This window comes from Henckelia pumila, chromosome 2, assembly GCF_033568475.1.
Source record: "Henckelia pumila isolate YLH828 chromosome 2, ASM3356847v2, whole genome shotgun sequence".
Classification (NCBI taxonomy): Eukaryota; Viridiplantae; Streptophyta; class Magnoliopsida; order Lamiales; family Gesneriaceae; genus Henckelia; species Henckelia pumila.
In genome coordinates, this window is record NC_133121.1 from 90,053,997 (window position 1) to 90,073,989 (window position 19,993).

At 35.1% G+C, this 19,993-nt stretch overlaps 2 protein-coding genes across 3 annotated transcripts; both read right to left on the minus strand.

The window, feature by feature from the left end:
- Positions 1–951: 951 nt before the first annotated feature.
- On the minus strand, positions 952–6,261 carry LOC140883220 (uncharacterized). Its single transcript, XM_073289599.1, has 5 exons — positions 5,177–6,261; positions 2,359–2,414; positions 1,758–2,280; positions 1,344–1,543; positions 952–1,268 (listed from the first exon to the last, which is right to left on the minus strand). The coding sequence occupies exons 1-5, from the start codon at positions 6,146–6,148 to the stop codon at positions 1,115–1,117; spliced, it is 1,905 nt and encodes a 634-aa protein (XP_073145700.1). The 5' UTR covers positions 6,149–6,261; the 3' UTR covers positions 952–1,114.
- A 2,208-nt stretch (positions 6,262–8,469) lies between these two features.
- LOC140877492 (protein SHORT ROOT IN SALT MEDIUM 1) lies at positions 8,470–19,717 on the minus strand. 2 transcript variants are annotated; one of them, XM_073281028.1, is made up of 19 exons: positions 19,444–19,717; positions 19,205–19,303; positions 18,469–18,759; positions 18,089–18,186; positions 17,032–17,769; positions 16,878–16,935; positions 16,058–16,150; positions 15,925–15,980; positions 15,585–15,699; positions 14,365–14,576; positions 14,233–14,296; positions 12,688–12,861; positions 11,418–11,448; positions 10,202–11,343; positions 10,022–10,096; positions 9,806–9,880; positions 9,397–9,723; positions 8,969–9,199; positions 8,470–8,882 (listed from the first exon to the last, which is right to left on the minus strand). In XM_073281028.1, exons 1-19 carry the CDS (start codon positions 19,522–19,524, stop codon positions 8,730–8,732), a joined length of 4,113 nt encoding a protein of 1,370 aa, XP_073137129.1. In that variant the 5' UTR covers positions 19,525–19,717; the 3' UTR covers positions 8,470–8,729. The 2 variants fall into 2 exon arrangements, with proteins under 2 accessions (XP_073137129.1, XP_073137130.1); XM_073281029.1 differs by having other exon boundaries at positions 8,471–8,882; positions 19,208–19,303.
- Between the last annotated feature and the right edge of the window lie 276 nt (positions 19,718–19,993).

A 19,993-nucleotide genomic window follows, 5' to 3' on the forward strand; every position in this document is an offset into this window, starting at 1 on the left:
TACTAAACCCAAGAATTGTGGGTACATGCATTCTTCTGATAAATGCACGAGAGTCTAGGGTTTTTGTCATACTTGTGATCTATAGGGACATTACGCCAAGGCTTTTCCCAATGCAGGAGGACAATATTATATGTCATCATAGTTCAGTCAGTTTCCACGGGCTCCAACGCCTAGGCCTTTTATTTCTCAGTTTGCACCACAACCTATTTTCCCACCTCCAAGAGGCCCTTCTCAGCAGCATTTCCCAGGACCCCAACAGGCCAAAGTCCATTAAATCGATATCCGCCCAATTGAAGTATTGATGTTTGTAACGGTGTGTGCTTTGATTATAATATTCTACATCTTTTGTGCTATAAAATTTCAAGTATGTATTTTACTATCTTCTATAAATCGATATTTGCTAATACATGTTTTTTGACTTATTATTTTAATTTAGCTCTTTAAAATATTCATCATTAAATCTTTGTCAAATAACTAGGTTCGGTCCTTACCTGTATGTATGTATGTATGTATAGTAAATCAAAGCGGTGGTTGGAGTGTACTTTGGGTGTAAGTTATTTGGGGTTTTTTTTTTTTTTTTTTGTATGAAAAAAGATTATAAAAACTTTTTAAGAAAACAATAATAGGGTCCTTTCCTTCAAATATCGATTTTGGAGATCTGATGCGGTTCACTTTCACCAGGTTATGGAGAATATATTTTATCGTTCGATGAAGATAATATTTATAAATATTTTAAATTTAAAAAATATTTGACCTTTTGAAAGGGATTAAAAAACAAACAAACAACCGATATTCTTTTAAGAATTATTAGGTAGTGAGAATTTGAGAAGAGGCGTTTTTCATCCTACATCCAAAATAGCCCTTGGATAAGAAAATATTTGCTATAAATAAATAACTTTTACATATTAGCTTACCCTAAAGCGAAATACACACAATATAATTTATGTAATGACACTAAATAATAATAAAACACTTTGGTCGAATTGTATTCATTCATACGAGACTAGAGTGGCACATGTTAATGCAAACCATATAGCACAAACTTTTTCATATCAACAGCTCCAAAAAAATACTCTTTTTTTTTTTTTTTTTCTGGCATTGGAGAACAATGGAATCAAGAATTTAAAGACCAATCAAATTTGAGGTAAACTATATTGATATTGCCTCCATCACTCAAAAGATGTGTCAAGAGACCTGCTTTACTCGCATCCAAATAATCCATGATGAACTTCAACACTTCTTTTTCCTGCCCAAAATCTCCACTATACCTGCAAAGGACACCAACACCTCAATTTTCTTGTCAAAATTTATCTTCTTTTGTGAAATGTTAGTTATCAACTTACCATTTGATGATTCTTGAGAGGTGAACGGCCCTCTTGGCAAGGTCTATCCATACTCCATCGTCGCGTTGGAAAAATTCCCTGGCCGCGTATCTTAATTCAGACTCTACGCCTCGTGAGGTGAAGAATTTCACCGACGGGCTTCCTCTTGTTGCATTGCACAGTCCGAAATGGATCAAGTGATTTACTTTGGGAAATGCCAACTGCATAAGCATAGTAGCATTCTTCAGTTTTGATGTATACTATCTCTATAGCCAACTTCAGAACCAAGCACAAGCAATGACTATTGTTTGCAATTGTGTCAGTTTTTATTTCATTCTTTTTTTTGAGAAGCTATACTGTGTTTGGTTTAATCTAAAGGGCATTCATTTGCACTCCTCTTTATTTGCCGAGTCAACATGAAAATCTTATGATTACCTCCAAACGCGCGTCTCCGCTGCTGAAAGGCTTTGTTAATGAGAATGGTTGTCTTCTGTTGTTCCGAAGAATGCCATCTTTGATCGAGCTTAAAGAAAAGGCATAGCCCCCAACTACGTACATGAATTCATTAAAGAAGGATCTCCGATCGATCATGTCTCCAGGGCTACCAATTCTAATCACTGCATGAATAGCCATAGCATTGTGGAGATTCATAAAGAATGCTAGCTTCTCATCTGCAGAAAGAGTCAGTAGATTCACTCTCTGCAGATCTTCCACTAGATTTACATATCTCCTAAATTCTTCGCTGTTGCTAATGCCAACATAATCAAGATGGCGTCGATCATCAGATGCATGACACTCAAGTATAGCTGACATTATGCAGGTGAGCCTCTGGCTCAAGGCAGCAGCAGCCTTAGGCTCCGAGTCATTAACCAAGCCTCGGAAATTGTGGCATTTTGGTATGAAGGGTTCGTGTTCAAGGAAACGATAGAGGTGGTTTCCATCCTCAAATGTGTTCTCCCTACACATATGCATCCTTACATCAAAAATAGGTTCTCAACGAAAGATCCCATGATCTTGAAAGTTTGCATGTTCTTACCCAAAAACGTGGTGAATGAAATGCTTTCTTGCAAGCTGCTTCCCAATCTCAATGGCCTAGTGAGTAGTCAACAAGCACAGAGTATGAACTATTTAGTAGAGGAAAAATAACAGAAAATGTAGAAAGATGGAGAAATCATAATCACATGAAAATGGTTCTTTTTAATTCAAGTTTCAATTATCCAAAATATAAGATTTTCAAATGTCCAAATAATATTTTTACAAATGTAAATCAAAATAATATTTAATGGCCCATTTTTTCCAGTAAAGATTGTTATGTACCAAAGTCAACTAGCAAATTGCTTAGTGCTAACGTGTAAGTGGACCTAACATACCTATGCATTAAAATGCAATTAAGGCCTAATTAAATAATTATTCCACACATCATAAATTTACAGTTGATTTCAAATCCCTCCGTGTTTTGAGTCGGACTTCTTGTTTGATTTTTCTTGGTCATAGTACACCCAAAAAACACGTACATAATCTCGCCTAAATTGTCATCATTAAATTATTGTTTGAATTCTTTAGTAGGAAAAAAAAGTCTAATTTCTCCAAGTGGAGGACACATTCCATATTGGAGAAATTAGACCTTTTTCACATTCCATATTGGATTAAACCAACCCAAATCTCATTAACATTACCATGTATTCAAATTATCTGTATCAATAACCATTTAAAATCAGCTAAAATCCCTTTTAATATATGAATAGGTCTCTTGTGAATACGTCTTTTTGTCAGATATAGAGTAATATTTTTTACATATAATATAATATTTTTCAATGAATTGGTCAAATAAAATATATGTCTCATAAAATCGATCGATAATATCATCTCATATAATTTTGTGTTAATACAGGATAAACTTGTATTTAACCTTTGAACGGGGTGGGAATAAAACAACGTTTATAAGGAAATTTTGAGTCAAGAAAATTAAGGGGGGAAAAAAAAATTCTATAAAAGTGTTTAAATGATAATGATAATGATGGAATAAAGAAAATAAATGTTTCCATAAAATAAAAATAAAGTAAACGGCGATCAAGAAATATTTATGGCACATATGTATTAATCATGACACTTTTTACTCTCAAAGGTTTTGGTTTTAGCCAAAGCATTTATATTTTTATTAGTAATCATAATTCCTCCCTCCATATATATATTATTTGTTTTACATTATATTATATTCGCATTGTTCTTGCAATAAACAATATAATTAAAGAAGAATCCAATTTGGTAAACGACTTCAAACTATCGACTTTTTAATTTCCCATTCATCCAAATTATAACAGAATTAAAAACAAACAAACTCATAACCAATTGGACCCCTCTCTTCCATAAAAAAATATTTTAATACATGCTAGTATTTTACTGACACACTTGCGTGTATAAAACAGTAGATAAGAATATATAAATTAATGTTTTAAGTATTTGAAATTCAAACTAAAGAGAAGATAAAAAAAAATTAAAAATAATTATATAAAAATTAAATAAATAACATGATTAGGAATAATTGATGTAAAGTTCGTGTTTTTTAAGAAAAAGCAAAAAATTAAAAAATAAATTGTAAAATTAAAAAATACAAAAAATATAATTTTTTCATAAATAAATAATCACTAAACCACAACAAATACATCAATTTTAAAAGTGTGGTATTTTCATAAATAAAAAAAATACCAAAGCTCACAAAGTTAATGTCAATTTGGTAAATAAGATAAAATCTAATAGCTAAAAAATATAAGGTCATATAAATAAAATGACTAATTTGTCTAATAATTTAGTTTTTGTTGTGAATTAAGTTAGGATATAATGGTTATTTTATCTCAAATTTCACCAATTAATTGTAAGTTAATTAATTAAAAAACCTCTACTATAATAATATATATACTAGTATTCTGTTGCACGCGTTGCATGCTCGTACATTTCGTTTTTTAAAAAAAGATAATAAATAATAAATTGTAAAATTAAAAAATAATAAAACAATAAATAATAAATTGTAAAATTAAAAAATAATAAAAATATAACGTTTTTCTAAACAAATATTCACAAAAAAATATATATATCTTATAAAGTGAATGTAATATTTGTAAATAAAATAATATCAAGGGCACAAAATGAGCTTTTAATGGCTAGAAAAAAGGAAACATCATAAAATGACTATTTTGCCCAATAATTTTGATTTTATTGAAAATTAAGTTAGGAGATAATGAGATTTTCTAATCAAGCTTCACAAATTAATTGAAAGTTTTTTAATTAGAGGGTCTCTACTTTAATAAGATAGTAAGATATATTAAGATAACTTAATTGGAAATTTAAAAAAGCATGTTATATTTTATATAGGGCCGAGAAACATAATTTAACAGGAAGGGTTTAATTAAAGTGCAAGCATAAGACACAATCATACAAGTACGAGTATATTTTGTGCAAAAAGATCAAATCTTTAACAACCATCCACCCAATAGTAAGTACTAAGTATATATCCCACTTCATTGAAATGAGTTTTATTGCCAACAACCTTTGGTGTTAATGGCATAAAATTTTCCTCGATTAAAGAAAAAAGTAGATTTAAATACATGTTAAAATAAGCTCTTAAAAAAAGTTTTAAATAAAGATTCATACTCACTATCATGTTTAATGGAAAAATAAAGAAGTTGATGCTTATGTATCCGTTATGGATAGATTCAAATTAATTTACTCAAAAAAATTCGACAAAGAAAACAGATTCTGAATCAATAATAATAATAATAATATGCTTCTCAAAATTAGTACCTTAAAATAATTTAATTTTTAAATTTAAAAAAAAAAAAAAAAAAGTTGTACGGTACCTTTTTGCGACCACAATCCAAATGATGTATGAGTGCCTCCACAAGCTCCGCACCACAGAAGCAATTCTTGACGAATTTCATCTTCACGAAACGGTCTTGAATCGGAACCCGCTGTCGCACCACTCGCGCAATCGCCGCCATCTCGTCCGCCGGAGATTCTTCCTCCGCCGCTTCCTCGTCGAACCCATATACGGGCGCCGCCGGGGCGTCATCTGGGCATTTCGCACTCAATATCTCCGCCAGTTTCTTGTCCAGCATCCCGCCGTTCCTCAACGAATTCAGCGCCACCAAACCTCCGATCAATTTCTCGTTGAAGAATATCTGCGGCACCGATACGCCGCCGGTCCTCTCCCTCAACTCCTTCTCCCTCCCGGGGTACACGTCGACGTTGATTTCGGAGAAGTTGAGGTTCCTCTCACGGAGGAAGGATCGGACGGCGGTGCAATCCCTGCAATTCGATCGGGAGAAGAGGCTTATTCTTCCCTTCAGCTCCGTCCTGTTTTCCTTCAGCTTCTTGGTCACTTTCAACCCCACCAAATTGAATTCCGTCACATTAACCTTGGCGTGGTAATCGTCCTCCTCCCCGCTCTTCAACGACGATATGCGCTTCGTAATCGCTGCCGAGAAACTGTTGCTCTTGTCGCGTATGAATTTCCCGATGGCCGCCGCCTGCGTGTCGAGCGTCTCCGGCAAGGAGCGCGACCGCTCCATCAACGACACGGCGTCGATCCCCGGCGGAGCTTCTGGCTTGGGCAGGCGTGAATCGGGTCGAATCATTTCGTGAGAATCCAATGGGTCTTGGAGATTTACAGAATCTCCATCACCATTGATAACGGATATCCGACCCTCCAACGCCGCCGTATCTTGTTCCGGAGGATCTGCTTCTCCATTTTCTGGAAAATTTATGGTTTTCCCATTTTGATCCATTGTTCCTCCTTCTACTTGTTCTTGTGGTAAATTCATTCCTCCCATGTTCTTCTTGAAATCAATCAAAAAATGAAAAGAAGAAAAGGGAATGAATCGAACAATAACGGAAAGAAAGTGAAGCGGAGCTTGGCAGAACGATACGTTGGAGGAAGTATATATATAGACATACATATATATCATATAAGCATAGATATAAACGACCAAAATTTCTAAAAAATTTATTAAATTAAGATTTTTTTTAATGTGCATTGTGAAACATTTAGTACATATGATATAATTTTTAAAACTTGCCAATGGATTGATAAATCAAAGTTGGAAGAGTTAATGAGATAAATAATTATATCATTTTGGAAATAATTATGGTTGTGCTTGGATAAAAGGATTTACACTTCAGTCATATGAGGTGGAATAGGTTTAAAATGATATGATTTTCTCACGGATAAATTTTGTGTGACGGATTTCTAATTTGGTCATACATAAAAAAAATATTATTTTTTCTTATAAATATGAACTGGGTTGACCCGTCTCACAATAAATTTACTCGAAATATGAAATATTGTATAAAAATTAAATGAGTGGATTTGAAGTTTATGATCTTACTTAAAAAAAAAATTATAATTTGAGAAATGAAAAACATAGTTATTTAAATTTTGGGTGAAATAAAAAAAAATTCGCATACAAATAAAGAGAGGAGAAAAAAGGGAAAAGATAAATGCAAAGAAGAGGTCAAAGGTGGAAGTGACTTACATTTGGACCCTATGGATGAAGTCCAACAAGAAATTTGAACCGGCCAACATGCATTGTTTTGAAATTATCTACTAGTTTATCACGAATTAGTGGAAAGACACTAAAACACAATTGTAATAGGGACCAATTTTTTTTTTTAATTAAATTATGAAAATTTTGAGTTCTTGTAACTTTTGGAATACGCTGACCAAGTAATAAAATGCGGTTGAAGTTTTCCTCATGAAGTATGATAAAAATAAATTAATAGATTCAATTAGGGTTTATGAGGTGATCAAATTGAGAGCTAATGTGAAAACAACAACCTTATCAAGATGTTTTCGTGTGGAATTGAAATTCACGCACCCCTCCATTTAATTCGTGATTTTGACCATTTTGGGAAACCATGAAGGTAGTAATTAATTAGTTTATTATTAATTACACGGATTAATCATAAATAGGGAAACCGTAGTTGCCTCCTGGTTTCAATAAGTCGATTAGATTAGCAATATTATTAAGGTCTTTTTTTTATTACATTTAATTTATACTATGATATGACATAACCTACAAATGGATAATTGGGTGTCTTTGATGATAAATATTGATGGAAGATTGATTATTTATTAATTAATTAATCATATAGGAAGGGTAAAAAGACCATGACTTGATAACTTTTTGTGATACGAAGATAATTAGTTGCTATGATGGATGCGTGTTTATAGGGGGGTTGAGAGACCATTTCGCAACCCATCAAACAAGTATCTAGCTTATATTTGCTTATTTTGCACGATCAATAAATGAATGACATGTCAGTTTGTACTCACGTGATTGTTCATGGTAATTGTTCAGGAGACCAAAACCATATATATATATATATATATATATATATATATATATATATATATATATATATATATATATATAGAGTTTTGATCACATGAGCAATTACGTGAGCAACAGCTGACGTGACACCTTGGACATCCAATGAGTGATTGTCACGTAAGTTGTTGCTCACGTAGTTGCTCATGATGGTTGTCCATGTGATCAAAACTCTATATATATATATTTGAAAAAAAAATGTTATATTTACAAAGAAGATTATAAATTGGATTACAAAGTGAATTTGTAATTATAAAATTATTCATGAACTTTATTTAAAAAAAATCTTCCAAAAATGCATTTATGACAATTTTATAATTTCAAATACACTTTATAATTCAATGTGTAAACCACATTGTACATATATCACGATCCTTTGAAAAAAAAGGAATGGGCGTGATTATGATCATAACCAACTAATGAAATAGGTTACCGAAGACTGTTGTATCTATTATTATTTATTAAGTTTAAGCACCACATGAAAATTTAAGTTTAAGCACCACATAAAAACTGAATGGTGTCTTGATATGGTTCTTCTTAATCCAAAAATATCCTTCCACTAACCCATGTTCTTTCTATCATTTCCAATTTACACTTTTTTTATTTATTTTATCCCCTTTTCAATTCACTTCATTTTCTTCCGAATTACGTGGAGAAGGCTGCTCTCATGTCTATATATAAATATTCATGTATCACGTCGCACACACATAAAAATGTGCCTCAATTACTCTTACTAATTAGATTTGGACAGTAAAGAAACAAGATAGACTAACGAGCCAGACTGGACCTACGGACTTGCCTTGTCTTAAAATCGGAATAAAGACCACGTTCAGTTGATTCAACAAAATTTAAATTAATTTAAAAATTAAAGAAAATGAAAGACCAGACATCCGTCTTCAATTTTAAACAATTCCCACAAGCGGAAAATGCAGCAATTTCAACACCAAGGTAGAAACCCACCAAAAAAAAATGGAACTTGTGAGCTTTGAAAGATAACCCCATTCGCATTTCGAAAAAACTTCATTCAAATGTCCGTCATCCTCACCAACTTATCGTATAGAATTCTGTCATCTCTGCCGTTGTTACTTTCCAAGAGCGCGCTGTGCACAAGTTCCTTGACATCCCGGTGTGAGAGGAACTTCCCTAGGTTGTGAATTATCAGCCTCAGATCTTCAACCTGAAAAACGAATCAAGTGAGTCGAATAAATATCATATTCTTGAGATGACACCATTCACCAGGATAAGAGTTGAAAGTTATTTTACCCTTATGTGTCCAACGCGATTTCGATCAAAGAACCTGAAAGCTTGCACCAGCTCCTTGTCAACTTTTTTTGGCTTAGCAGCCTCCTCAGCTACCTTTCCCTTGTCGCTCACGTCCATATTAGTATTTGGCTTTGAAGCTTTTGTAGCGGTTTCCTGTTGTTCATTCTGCTCTTCAAGAGTAATGGATTCACTGACAATGCTATGATCTTTCTCCGCATCAATAAGCTCCTCCTGCATCGAGAAAAACATTAAACAATTACAATTGGAATAACTGAAAATGCCTAGGGCGTGAAGATGACGTTTGTAGAGCAGAAGACGCCCTCAACTCAGACCTTCCCATTTCCCATCTATAACCTTTTTCTCCTCTTGATAATTTTTTTTCTTTCTACATTAAGCAGAAGCAGAATGAAACAAGTAAATCGACTTGCCTCTTTAGATGAGTTGAGATGTGGCATTGCATCAGTCATTTCTTCATCTTCCTCTGGTTCTTCCTCCTCTAGATCTTCCTCAGGCTCATGTTCCTCATTTTCATCCCCAACCTTATCTTCAGCAACCTCTTTAGCAGCATTCGCCTCTTCTGTGACAATATTGTTATCATCTTTCTGAGTGTTGTCCTTATTTTCAGCCTTAGTTGCTTCGACATCTTCCATCTTAACGCGCTTGCTTGATGAGTTATCTTTATTTTTCTCCTTCGAAGTTTGCTCTCTCGGTCTCTTTCCTTGGTTTCTCTTTGCAACAAATTTAGTGCGCAACTTCTAAAATTTAAAGAAAAATGAGAAAAGCATAAATAAACTAAGATTACTTTCCAAACTAACAAGAATGGTGGCTCGAGACAACCTGAAGGAAAGCCAACAGACGACAACCCATTTCATACTGTAGCATCTCATACAAGGATTCCGCAAATAATGATATCTGCACAAATGAAATTAAAGTACAAATTTAAGTATCTCATACAGCAAATAGTGAGACTGAATAACACATGACATGACATGGCATGGAATGTAACATTAGTCAAGTATGAGATTATATACACATACAAAAGTTAAAACAAACCTCAAAGGTTGATTCCGCATTATCGTTGCCGCTATAATCCAAGAGTGAATCCAGTGAAAGCGATAATGACTGGAGCTGTTAGACCAAAGAAAATACCACTGAACAATGCTGGGTACAAGCACAGTAAACTTGGAGTATTTGTATTGATATCAAGGATAATGTGTTACGCGTGATACTTACTTTTGAATCCTTGCTCCCTTTTGTTTGAAGAAACAATCCAGGATGTCGAGGAGGATCATCACTCTTTTTCTTCTCTTTCACAACAGCTTTGCTTTTAGACTCATCTTTTTCAAGTTGATCTTTCCCTACTTTCTTGTCCTTGGGCTTCCTCTTTTCGTTTGATTTTGTTTGACTGTCATTTCGGGAAACATTCTGCTTCACAATATCAGTACCAATTTTAGACCCAGATGATTGTTTCTTGTCCGACTTCTCTTCCTTTTTCTCCTGCTTCTCAGGAATAACTGTTTGTTGATTCATTTTGGGACTGCTTTTATCCTTGGAGATGCTCTCTTTCATCTCACTGTTAACAGCTTCTTTATTGTCATCTGGCTGAGTTATCTTTATTTCTCCCATGTCCTTAGTAGCCACAGTACTGCCAGTTTCTGCTGAGACAGCCTTTCTCTTTGGGATCCTCTTAATTACTTTCCTTTTTACAGTAACTTTGGTGCTACCCTCTTGGACAATGGTACGAGTGTTGTCTTCTGATTTAACCGTTGTTTTATCATCGGTGCTCCCTGATTCATTTGTTGTGTTAGCCTCAGGGATCTTGCTTACATCTTGCTTACCTGCAGGTTTCACTGGCTTTTTCACGATCTTCTTCCTTGAAAAAGTTTTAATAGCTGGAGATTCAGCTGATAAACCCTTCTGTAGGGTAACGTCTTCAGAAAGAATACTATTTCCTTCAGTATCCTCTTTCTTCAATACATCATTCTTGTTATTGGCATTTCCTGTGGAGTCTTTCTTATTCTCAACTTTTTTCTTAACAATCCTCTTTATGATTTTCTTCTTTCCAGGCTTAACGCCAACAGCTGTCTGAACACTGAAATTTTCTGCTTGAACACTCTTTTCAACACTTTTCTCTTCAACTTTTACAATCAACTCTTTACTTTCAACAGATTTATTTTTCTCATCACCCTTTTCTGAAACTAGGTTCCCTTTTACATCCATTTTGTTAGCATCTTCCTCCTTTTTATTATCCTCTGCAGGCGGCCTTGAAGAAGTCTCCTTTTTATTATCATCTGCAGGCGGCCCTGAAGAAGCCTCTTCCTTCATCAGTTGTCCAGCTTTTGACATTCCATCTTTCAAATGTAGTTCTTTCTTACCTTTATAATGATAAATAGAAATGTCAGTAAATCTAAAACATAAAATTGTACAGTTCCAGAGTTCAGACCGTCACCTTTTGTGTCTCCTTCCTTGTCACCAGCTATCTAATTTGTAACAAAAAAAGGAAAAATAATCAGTACCTTAAAATTATAAACAAAATGGAGTGGGGACACAAGGATGAGGGAGGTGGTTGATGAGTAGAGCAATAACATAGTAATGAAACTTGGCAGCTCAATAAAGCATACACAGGCATAATTTCAACTAGTGAATTGATGCACGCTTTGCGTGCTTGTATAACATTTTTGTAATTAAATAAGAGTAATATCATAGTTGTAAAAATTATCGATGGACTAAACAATAATTTGAAATGTCGAAATTAAAAAAAAAAACAAAAGAAAACAAAAGTGTAATATCTATATCACATAAGGACAATTTTGGAAAAACAAAAGATGGTGTTTTAAGGGACAAATTTTTTATATATAGGGAAAGATATCTGGAGTACAAGGATCATCTCATGTACAATTTGTTTCTTTTTTTTTCGGATAAAATGTACAATTTGTTTCTAGGTTAAGAAGTAAAAAAGTAAACAATATTCATTGCTTGTGCATGTTTTGACCTCTGAATGGGCTCAGAAAAGCTCTATCCATTCTCTTCAGAGGGTGGAACCTGTAGCCAACCCATGTACATGATCATCACCAACCGGGCAAATCTGCCCTGATATTCTTATCCCAGCTACACAGTTACTTTTAGGCCCCAGTTTCTCAAGGACAAAAGTTTCATAGAAATAGCATAACCCAGCAGTTCAGATCATCATTATAATTTATACCCAGATGATAATAGTATCACTCTAGTTGATGCAATCTAATATCATAGTTCTGATACCCTCTAACCTAATCTTACGCCTGACAAATAATATCTTTAGTATCATTCGCTGAAACTATGCAATCCATCCGGTCATTGAATATCCAAGACACAAAAGCAATCATCAACTCCAGAGCAAAGAGCAAGCAGGGGATCTCACTCACTAAACAAGGGTTAGCAATGCATGCCTTCCATTGCATAAAATTTCAATCAAGTATGATGTACATAGATTACTCTGGAGATAAGAAAGAGGATAACATAGTCTGCACAAAAAAATTCAGTGAAAAGGCAAGAATGTACATCATGTGTTTTAACTACAAGTAATATGGGTAGATATTCAGAGTCAAGAAGCAGCTTTTCGTTTGTATGTCGAAAAATATGCCAGAGATACCCATTTGTTTTCCTCATGATGCTACTCTAGTATTCTATATCCGATAAATGTCAGGACAAATAATTTTGATACATACAAAACTAAATCATACCTCTTTCTTCATAGTGAGCTTTAACTCCCTCTCAGAAACTGATTTTTTGTGATTAAGCCACTGTTCTCGCCATGAATCCAGGGAAGGAAGACACAGAGTCAAATCAGGAACATACAACACAGTTACCTCGTTGTGACTGAAGAGCCCATCTTTTCCAACTCTCTGATAATGGATCTGCATATCAAAATATTTTATGACAAGTGGGAAAACATGTCAGAGCTACATCAATCAGGTCTGGAAATCAAGAATGAGAAACATTTTGCAGTTGTTTATTGTAAATTGGCTCAAATTGAGGTACTTTCGTGAGATTTAAAAGTTTGATCATTATGGCAATCATATATCATCCAAGAACGTCACAAGCACTTTTTTTTTCCATTATTTTCCTTTAACTAAAAACTCCTCCAGATTGGAAATGCAGCAACATCTAGATAAACGCTTCCTCTTCATTCCGATGAACCAACATAAAATCCTAGTACTTTCATAAAATTAAAATAAGGACAGTAACGACAAACATCTCCCTTGATTTCATGAGAACATCTGATTTGATACGGAAATCATAAGCATATTGCCTTATTTTAAAAATTATGAAACTGCTTATGTGGGTCATTTCCACTTGTTACCATGTTATGAAGGTTTTGTTGGGTGCTCTCTTTGTTCAACAAGTGTATCTAAAACTTGCACACTCGGGTGTAAGGGGCAAATGAAAGATAAATACAAATTCATCATGAAATTGAATTATTTTAAACGGCCCGGAAAATAAAATCACTGAAAACCCCAGATAAAATCACCAGTTTAAATAAAACATCATTTTTAATGAATACATGTTTTCTATTGAGAGTATTATTATACCGGAATGCAACTACAGTCAAACTATTCAGTCATGTTCTTGCCAGAATAAAAGCTAAAAAGGAGGGGGGGAACCTCATCACAAAATCCCAAAAGTCAAAACTTCAAAGAAAAAATAAACAAATCCAGAGCTTCTGTTAGATTTTTTCCTAACAAGAGAGTTATATGATAGGGCAATCTAGAATGTGAAATCAATTCACACCTTATACTGGAACCATTCAAATAAGTTTAAGTATTATGAAAATCTAGATGAGTTTTCTAAAACCTGGAGAGACAGCGGTTGCGAAATTTTATTGTCGTTTCTATCAATTATATTCTGTAGAAACAGAAGTAGAAATGTCATTCATGGCATTTTAAAGGTGCGAGGTATGGTGGGTACTCTAGCAATATTGCTTGGGCTTAAGGTACACTTGAGAACTAACGATTCTAACAATATGAGCCATATTACCAATCATTGCTGAGACATCCTTCGCTTCACTGCAACTACAAACACGTTTTCAGCTTATGAGACAAAAATATCAGGTTATTTATTGGAAATATATTTCTTAAAATGAGTTATTTGGTTTCTTCAAAGTTTGAAGAGCTATGGATACGTGCAACCGAAGTATCTCGCATCTTCAGGATGGGACCTAACAGAGCTATTGGAGCCTTGTATTTGAAATTAAATGTAGCTTATTGACGGAAAAGATAAGGGATGACCTCAAGAAAACGATTCCAGTGCTGACAGTTCTTCAGATCAAGATTAGCCACATCTTTTGCATACCTAACACAGGAACCATTTCAGAACCTAGAAATACAAAAACAAATCAAGAAAATTTTCAAGGGACAAACCTCAGAGCTGTTTGAATTAAAGAGGAGTCATCAACCGATGGATCAATGCCATCAATTGCGTCCCACTGGCCCCCGATTGCCATTAAAGTATTATTACGTTTAAGGACAGAAAATCTAAGCATATTGCAAAAATGTGGTACACGGTCATCATAGTTTCTTTCAGAAGACAGCTCCGCCAGAGCATTTTGGCTCAGTCCACTCATCAGAAGAATCTGATACAAGAGAAAAAAGCAAGACAAGAATTAGATTTTACCAAAAATCAGAGGTTAGCACATGATCGTCACATTCACTTCATGTCTGCCCTAGCATGGCTGATTGTTGTAATCAAAATCCAATAACAATGTAAAAACCAGGTAACAATTAAATATTAATGTCCTCCACTTTACTAAACACTCAAATTAAAATAAAAGTAACAAAAAGAGATTAATAAATGAAACTTCAAAAGTTGTTGTAGGTCCTCTTTGGACTTAATTGGGATCCGTGATTCATGCCGAGCACTTTAAGTGGTAAAGCAAGATCAAGAAACTAAAAGTATAAAGGTAACAGTTGCTAAAATTATCGTATCGACCATTTATAATATGTAACTAGAGTTGCATGACGTAATTAAAGTTGCATGACGTAAAGCTCAACCAAAGCTTCACTATACTACGAGGATAGGTGGGAAACTGGTCCTTACAAATGGCATCTGAGAAAATCAAACTGCACCATCAGACTTGGGTGTTATTGGAGAAGTGGAGTAGATTTCAGCACTTAGGTGTTATTGGAGAAGTGAAGTGGATTACAGTAAGAATGGCATCCGAGAAAATCTAACCGCACCATCAAAGTTGGGTGTTATTGGAGAAGTGGAGTGGATTACAGTAAGATGTAATGAATGCAACAGGGGGCATTACATTTTTCAGTCATGGAATCGCAACCTCACCTCACGGGGAATACGTGTGAAATTTTGGGGGTAAATATGGCCCAAGATCAAAGTAACATGGCTAGAGCCGATCTATGCTGAGAAAACAGAGTATGGATCTTTCCAGGCTTTGAGGCACACCGCACACAACATCCCACATAAAAGTAGAAGTTTCCACACAACTTCTTAAGTAGCCATGAGATAAAATACCACAACATTCATGCATACAGACACACACACACACACACACACACACATATATATATACATATACATATACATATATATATACAGATACAAAAATTAATCCTTATGAGCTAACCTTCGCGTTCCAAACAGTAGCTTGTCTTGCTTTCGTCACATCAGTTACCAGTTGTTTAGAAGGTGATTCTGTCCTCTCTACGGAAGTCGTGTCTTCAACAAAATCATGCTCAAAACTGTCCAATCAAGCATAATTGCTATTATCATTTAAATTTAAAAATTGAAAAGAGTATATATTTTTAGGTGGCTGCAACATCAAAGTAATGATGCTAGAGCGTAATCTTTACAACAATAATATAACAACACTACCAAAAATAAGCATCAACATGTCTAACACCGATATATTTGAAAGATGGCATGTTCAATAATGACACCAAAGAAGCAGCAGAAAGATAAATTACCTCACGGGAGTGTAGAAATGGAGCATCAGATTCTTCTTCGGCCAATTAACGATAACCTACAAGCAGCCAAAATTGAAGTCATATGCAGAAGTCAAAGCATGAAAATTATACTAGTTAGATGAATAGACAATACCTTTGAGCATTCTGGAGATACATAAAGCCGAGGATATCGCTTATCTAAAGACAAATAATCCCTCTCAACTTCTACAAAGCTAAATGACAAGATCTACAACAAAAAAATGCCATGAGTTAGGGTGAAACTATCATTAAATGGATTCCAGAACATTTCATAAGTGTCGTCTAGTTTCAAACACGTTGACATCTTCTCCCATTATCGAAAGCAAATGGTTTCCTGGTGAAGCTATCAACAAGAAAATAATATATCTTCATCAATACAACTATGCCAGTAGCAACTACAAGGTTTAACCATGTAGAATCGAGAGGGAATATGAAGCGACACCAAAGAATTTCACATTGGAAACAGCTTCTACTACGATGAGAAATAATGAAGAAAATCAACAAATCGGGAAGTGCGTGGATAACCATGAGCTCTAAAAACTAAAATGACATGTATGTATATATATATATATATATCGTGACATACAAACAGCAATCACTGAGGGCACATGTGGGAGATTCAAAGAACTTTACAAGAAAGGGAGAGGAGTCAAAGTGGTCATCAACTGGAGAGATTGAGTTGCGGTGAAAAGATACATATGAACACGCAAATGGAACACTGAAGCAGGCTTTGCAAGAATAAAAGGGAAAGGAAGTGATAATAAAGCAGGCTTTGCAAGAATAAAGGGAAGAGAAGTGATAATATTCAATCATGGCGGTCTGAAATAACAATGAACTGCTGACAGGTCAATTCCCTACTGAGGTTCTCGAAGAAGACTATTTAATATTTCTCTGACTATGCTGCAACAGGTAGCCTGTGGGATAATTGTTTTTACCTTGCAGATATACTCTCTCCTCTTTTCTCTTACAGGGGATTGATGCTGGGATTGTGGCCTTCAGCGTCGTAGAACACCAAGTTAGGTAGATTACAAGATTGATAAGCTGTGTAACATACATAACTATAATAGAATGCAATTAAACATGATCCACCTATGCAAAATTTCATGACGTGGGGATTCTCGCCGCCCAGATCTGACATCTTTTGCCTGCGACGAACCTCTACGGTCTTTGGAGAGTCTGGGGGGACTACGTTCACGCCTCAATTCCAGGCTTCGTTTGAGCTCCCGATCCCTCTCCTTCTCCCTTCGCTGCCGTTCTTTTTCGCGTTCTTTTTCTCGTTCTCTTTCTCTTTCTCGGATTCTTTCCCTCTCTCTCTCTCTTTCCCTTTCCCTTTCTCTTTCTCTCTCTCTTTCCCTTTCTCTTTCTCTTTCTCTTTCATGTTCTCGTAGTCGCTCCTTCTCTCGCTCCCTATCTTTCTCTCGCTCAAGCAAGTATTCCCTTTTCTCGTGATCTCTCCGCTCCAGCTCCCGACCATGTCTACTCCTGTCATCTTTACGATCATCAGCTCTTGGATGACCAACCCGTGCCAACATGCTGCTTGGGTAATCTGATTCAAGCAATGTGCTGACGTGGCTCTTCCCAGCTCCATAGTCCCTACCAGGGGGCAAACTCACTCCATAACCAGGATTTGAACTCTGAGCATAAATAAGATCATCAACACTTCGCTGTGGAGCTGCTCCTAAGATTGATGATGTATGTTGTCCACTATATGATGACCCACTAACCAACGTTAAACTACGTAAGTCGGGATCGATTCTTCCACCAAAGGCAATAGGATCTTGGGCAGGACGATGAATTAGGGCCCTCGCTGCAAGATAATCAGCTTGTCTGCCAGAAATTTTTTGCTCAGTGCAACAGATGGTATGAAACCGTACACACATTTGCTGTGCGCCAGTCCATTATCATAACAATGGTGTCTTCATTTGATATTCAATTGACAAAAAAATTAACTACTTACAGAGCTAAATTCAGTTTAGAGCTCATCACATGATCAGAAGTGTGATGAGTAGAGTGCATAAAATTAGCATCACCTAGTTCCTAATACGAGGACTAATGAGACTAACACACCTTTCATCTACTCCGGAAAGAATGATACTAGCATGCAAATTTTTTAAACTAGAATGATAATGGCTTAACAGTACATTACCTAACTCCCCCATCAATAGAGGCCGAAAGTGTATGAGCCTTTAGCATTTGTTCTTGCCTAAGCCCTGTTGCTTGTTCCACACGATCATACATCTTAGACTGCAAACAATAAAAAACAAATATATAAGGTTAGATATATGGTCCTAAATGGCAAAAAGGACGTAACAAAACACAGTTAATTAGAACTTAAAATTTATAATGGACCATTTATGCATTATACAACGAACATAAAACCAGATTAAGACATCAAAATTTCACATAAATCATCCTTAAGGATTAGGAAACACGAATATTATTACACCAAACTGACTTACCAATTTATCTAACCAATACCGAAGTACAAAAAGCAATAATTTAGAGAAAAATAACACCATTCAATACCTGATGTTCTTGGCCAAAAGAAACTGAATCAGTGTATCTACCAACGGTTTCACTAGGTAGATCCCTCCCAACATATGAACGGTGGCGTCCATCATATTGATGTCTATCAATTGAGGGATAATCTGATATTCTATCAGAATACAGCTGGTCAACTTTCTGCCCATAGTCACGACTTGAAGATGAGACATAATCATTTGATGCGAACCTAGGTGAGTCCGGAATAGAGGATCCATAATTACTCCGGCCTTCTAAATTGGTTGTTCCAGATCCCTTTGCAACCATAGGAGAAATCTGCAGAAGTGTGACTAGTAAATACACCATTTAACCAACCACATATGAAACGCAACATTACAATCAATTGAAGAATTCATAATCGAATGGAGAAAAAGATACATAAAGGAACTGAAACACATTCTAAAGCTGAAGATAACACGATTGATGTTGAAGGAAGGTTCTTCAGTCTAAGGAGGAAGAGAAGTAGAACTTAATCTAAAGGATTACAGAACTCAATACAAAGCCATAATGACATGTAAAAATTAATCAAAGAACATATATACCGCATTGATTGTTTGGGATTTCAAACTTAACCGAAAAATTTATAATTTGGTCTATGCATACAAAAGCTTCATTCCATAAAGTCTTTTTCAAAAAATTTCAATCACATCCTATATCACTTTTCAAATAAACTGTTTAATTAAAAGGGTCAAGAGAATGTGGCAAAAATAAAATCAACGACAACCTGCTGTGCGGCAGACCCATAAACCGAAGTATACTGTCCCCCATAATGTGACGGCTTTTCTGCCGCGGAAGGATGGCCTGGATATGCAGATCCTAACTACAATAACAAAAATTAAACGAATTTTATAAACATGGCCGTTTGACACGCTTCACCCTCCGTACCTTTGAAGGATTGAACGAAATACAAAATCCCATAATTCATAAATATACAGAATTCACGTAATGATAGAAACATACGTTTTGAGAGGCATACGAAGATTGGGAAGAGTATGGTTGCTGCTGACCATAGGTATTATTACTTCCTCGAGAAGAATACATCTTTCCCTTCACAGAGGATAAAATTAATCGAAAAGCGGGCTATGAAACTACAAATTCTGGATTAAATGCGTGAAATTTCGAATTTTGAGAAGGCGGCGACGATTCTTAACGGCGGCACCACCGCAAGTGTAGAACTACAGAAAGAAAAACCCTATGCAGGACTTGGTGGTCTTTAATAGTGATGAGGAGGCGGGCGCGAGTTCCCTTCACTTGTTATTTATCTAACCATGTAATATTATGTATGCATATGATATATATTATATTCCTAATAAAAAAAAATAAACATATAATAAATATAAAACATGGTAAATAATAAATATTTACTATTTATTAATAATAATAATAATATTATTATTATTATTATTACGGGAAATGATCAATAAATACCTAATAGAAACTTAAAGTCTGCTCTCAGTTAGAGCTGTCAGGCGGGTCAATCCACCAAAAACCTACCTTTTGGCGGGTCGAG

What these genes read in the sequence shown, in the direction of transcription:
- LOC140877492 (XM_073281028.1), bottom strand. Translation starts at nt 19,524, where the DNA reads ATGTATTCTTCTCGAGGAAGTAATAATACCTATGGTCAGCAGCAACCA. An exon ending in CAAGGAAGGAGACACAAAAG is followed by an intron (nt 11,344 to 11,417) that starts GTGACGGTCTGA and finishes ATCATTATAAAG; the next exon opens with GTAAGAAAGAACTACATTTG. An exon ending in AAGGGAGCAAGGATTCAAAA is followed by an intron (nt 10,097 to 10,201) that starts GTAAGTATCACG and finishes TTGGTCTAACAG; the next exon opens with CTCCAGTCATTATCGCTTTC.
- LOC140883220 (XM_073289599.1), bottom strand. Translation starts at nt 6,148, where the DNA reads ATGGGAGGAATGAATTTACCACAAGAACAAGTAGAAGGAGGAACAATG. An exon ending in TTCATTCACCACGTTTTTGG is followed by an intron (nt 2,281 to 2,358) that starts GTAAGAACATGC and finishes GCATATGTGTAG; the next exon opens with GGAGAACACATTTGAGGATG. An exon ending in CTCTCAAGAATCATCAAATG is followed by an intron (nt 1,269 to 1,343) that starts GTAAGTTGATAA and finishes TGTCCTTTGCAG; the next exon opens with GTATAGTGGAGATTTTGGGC.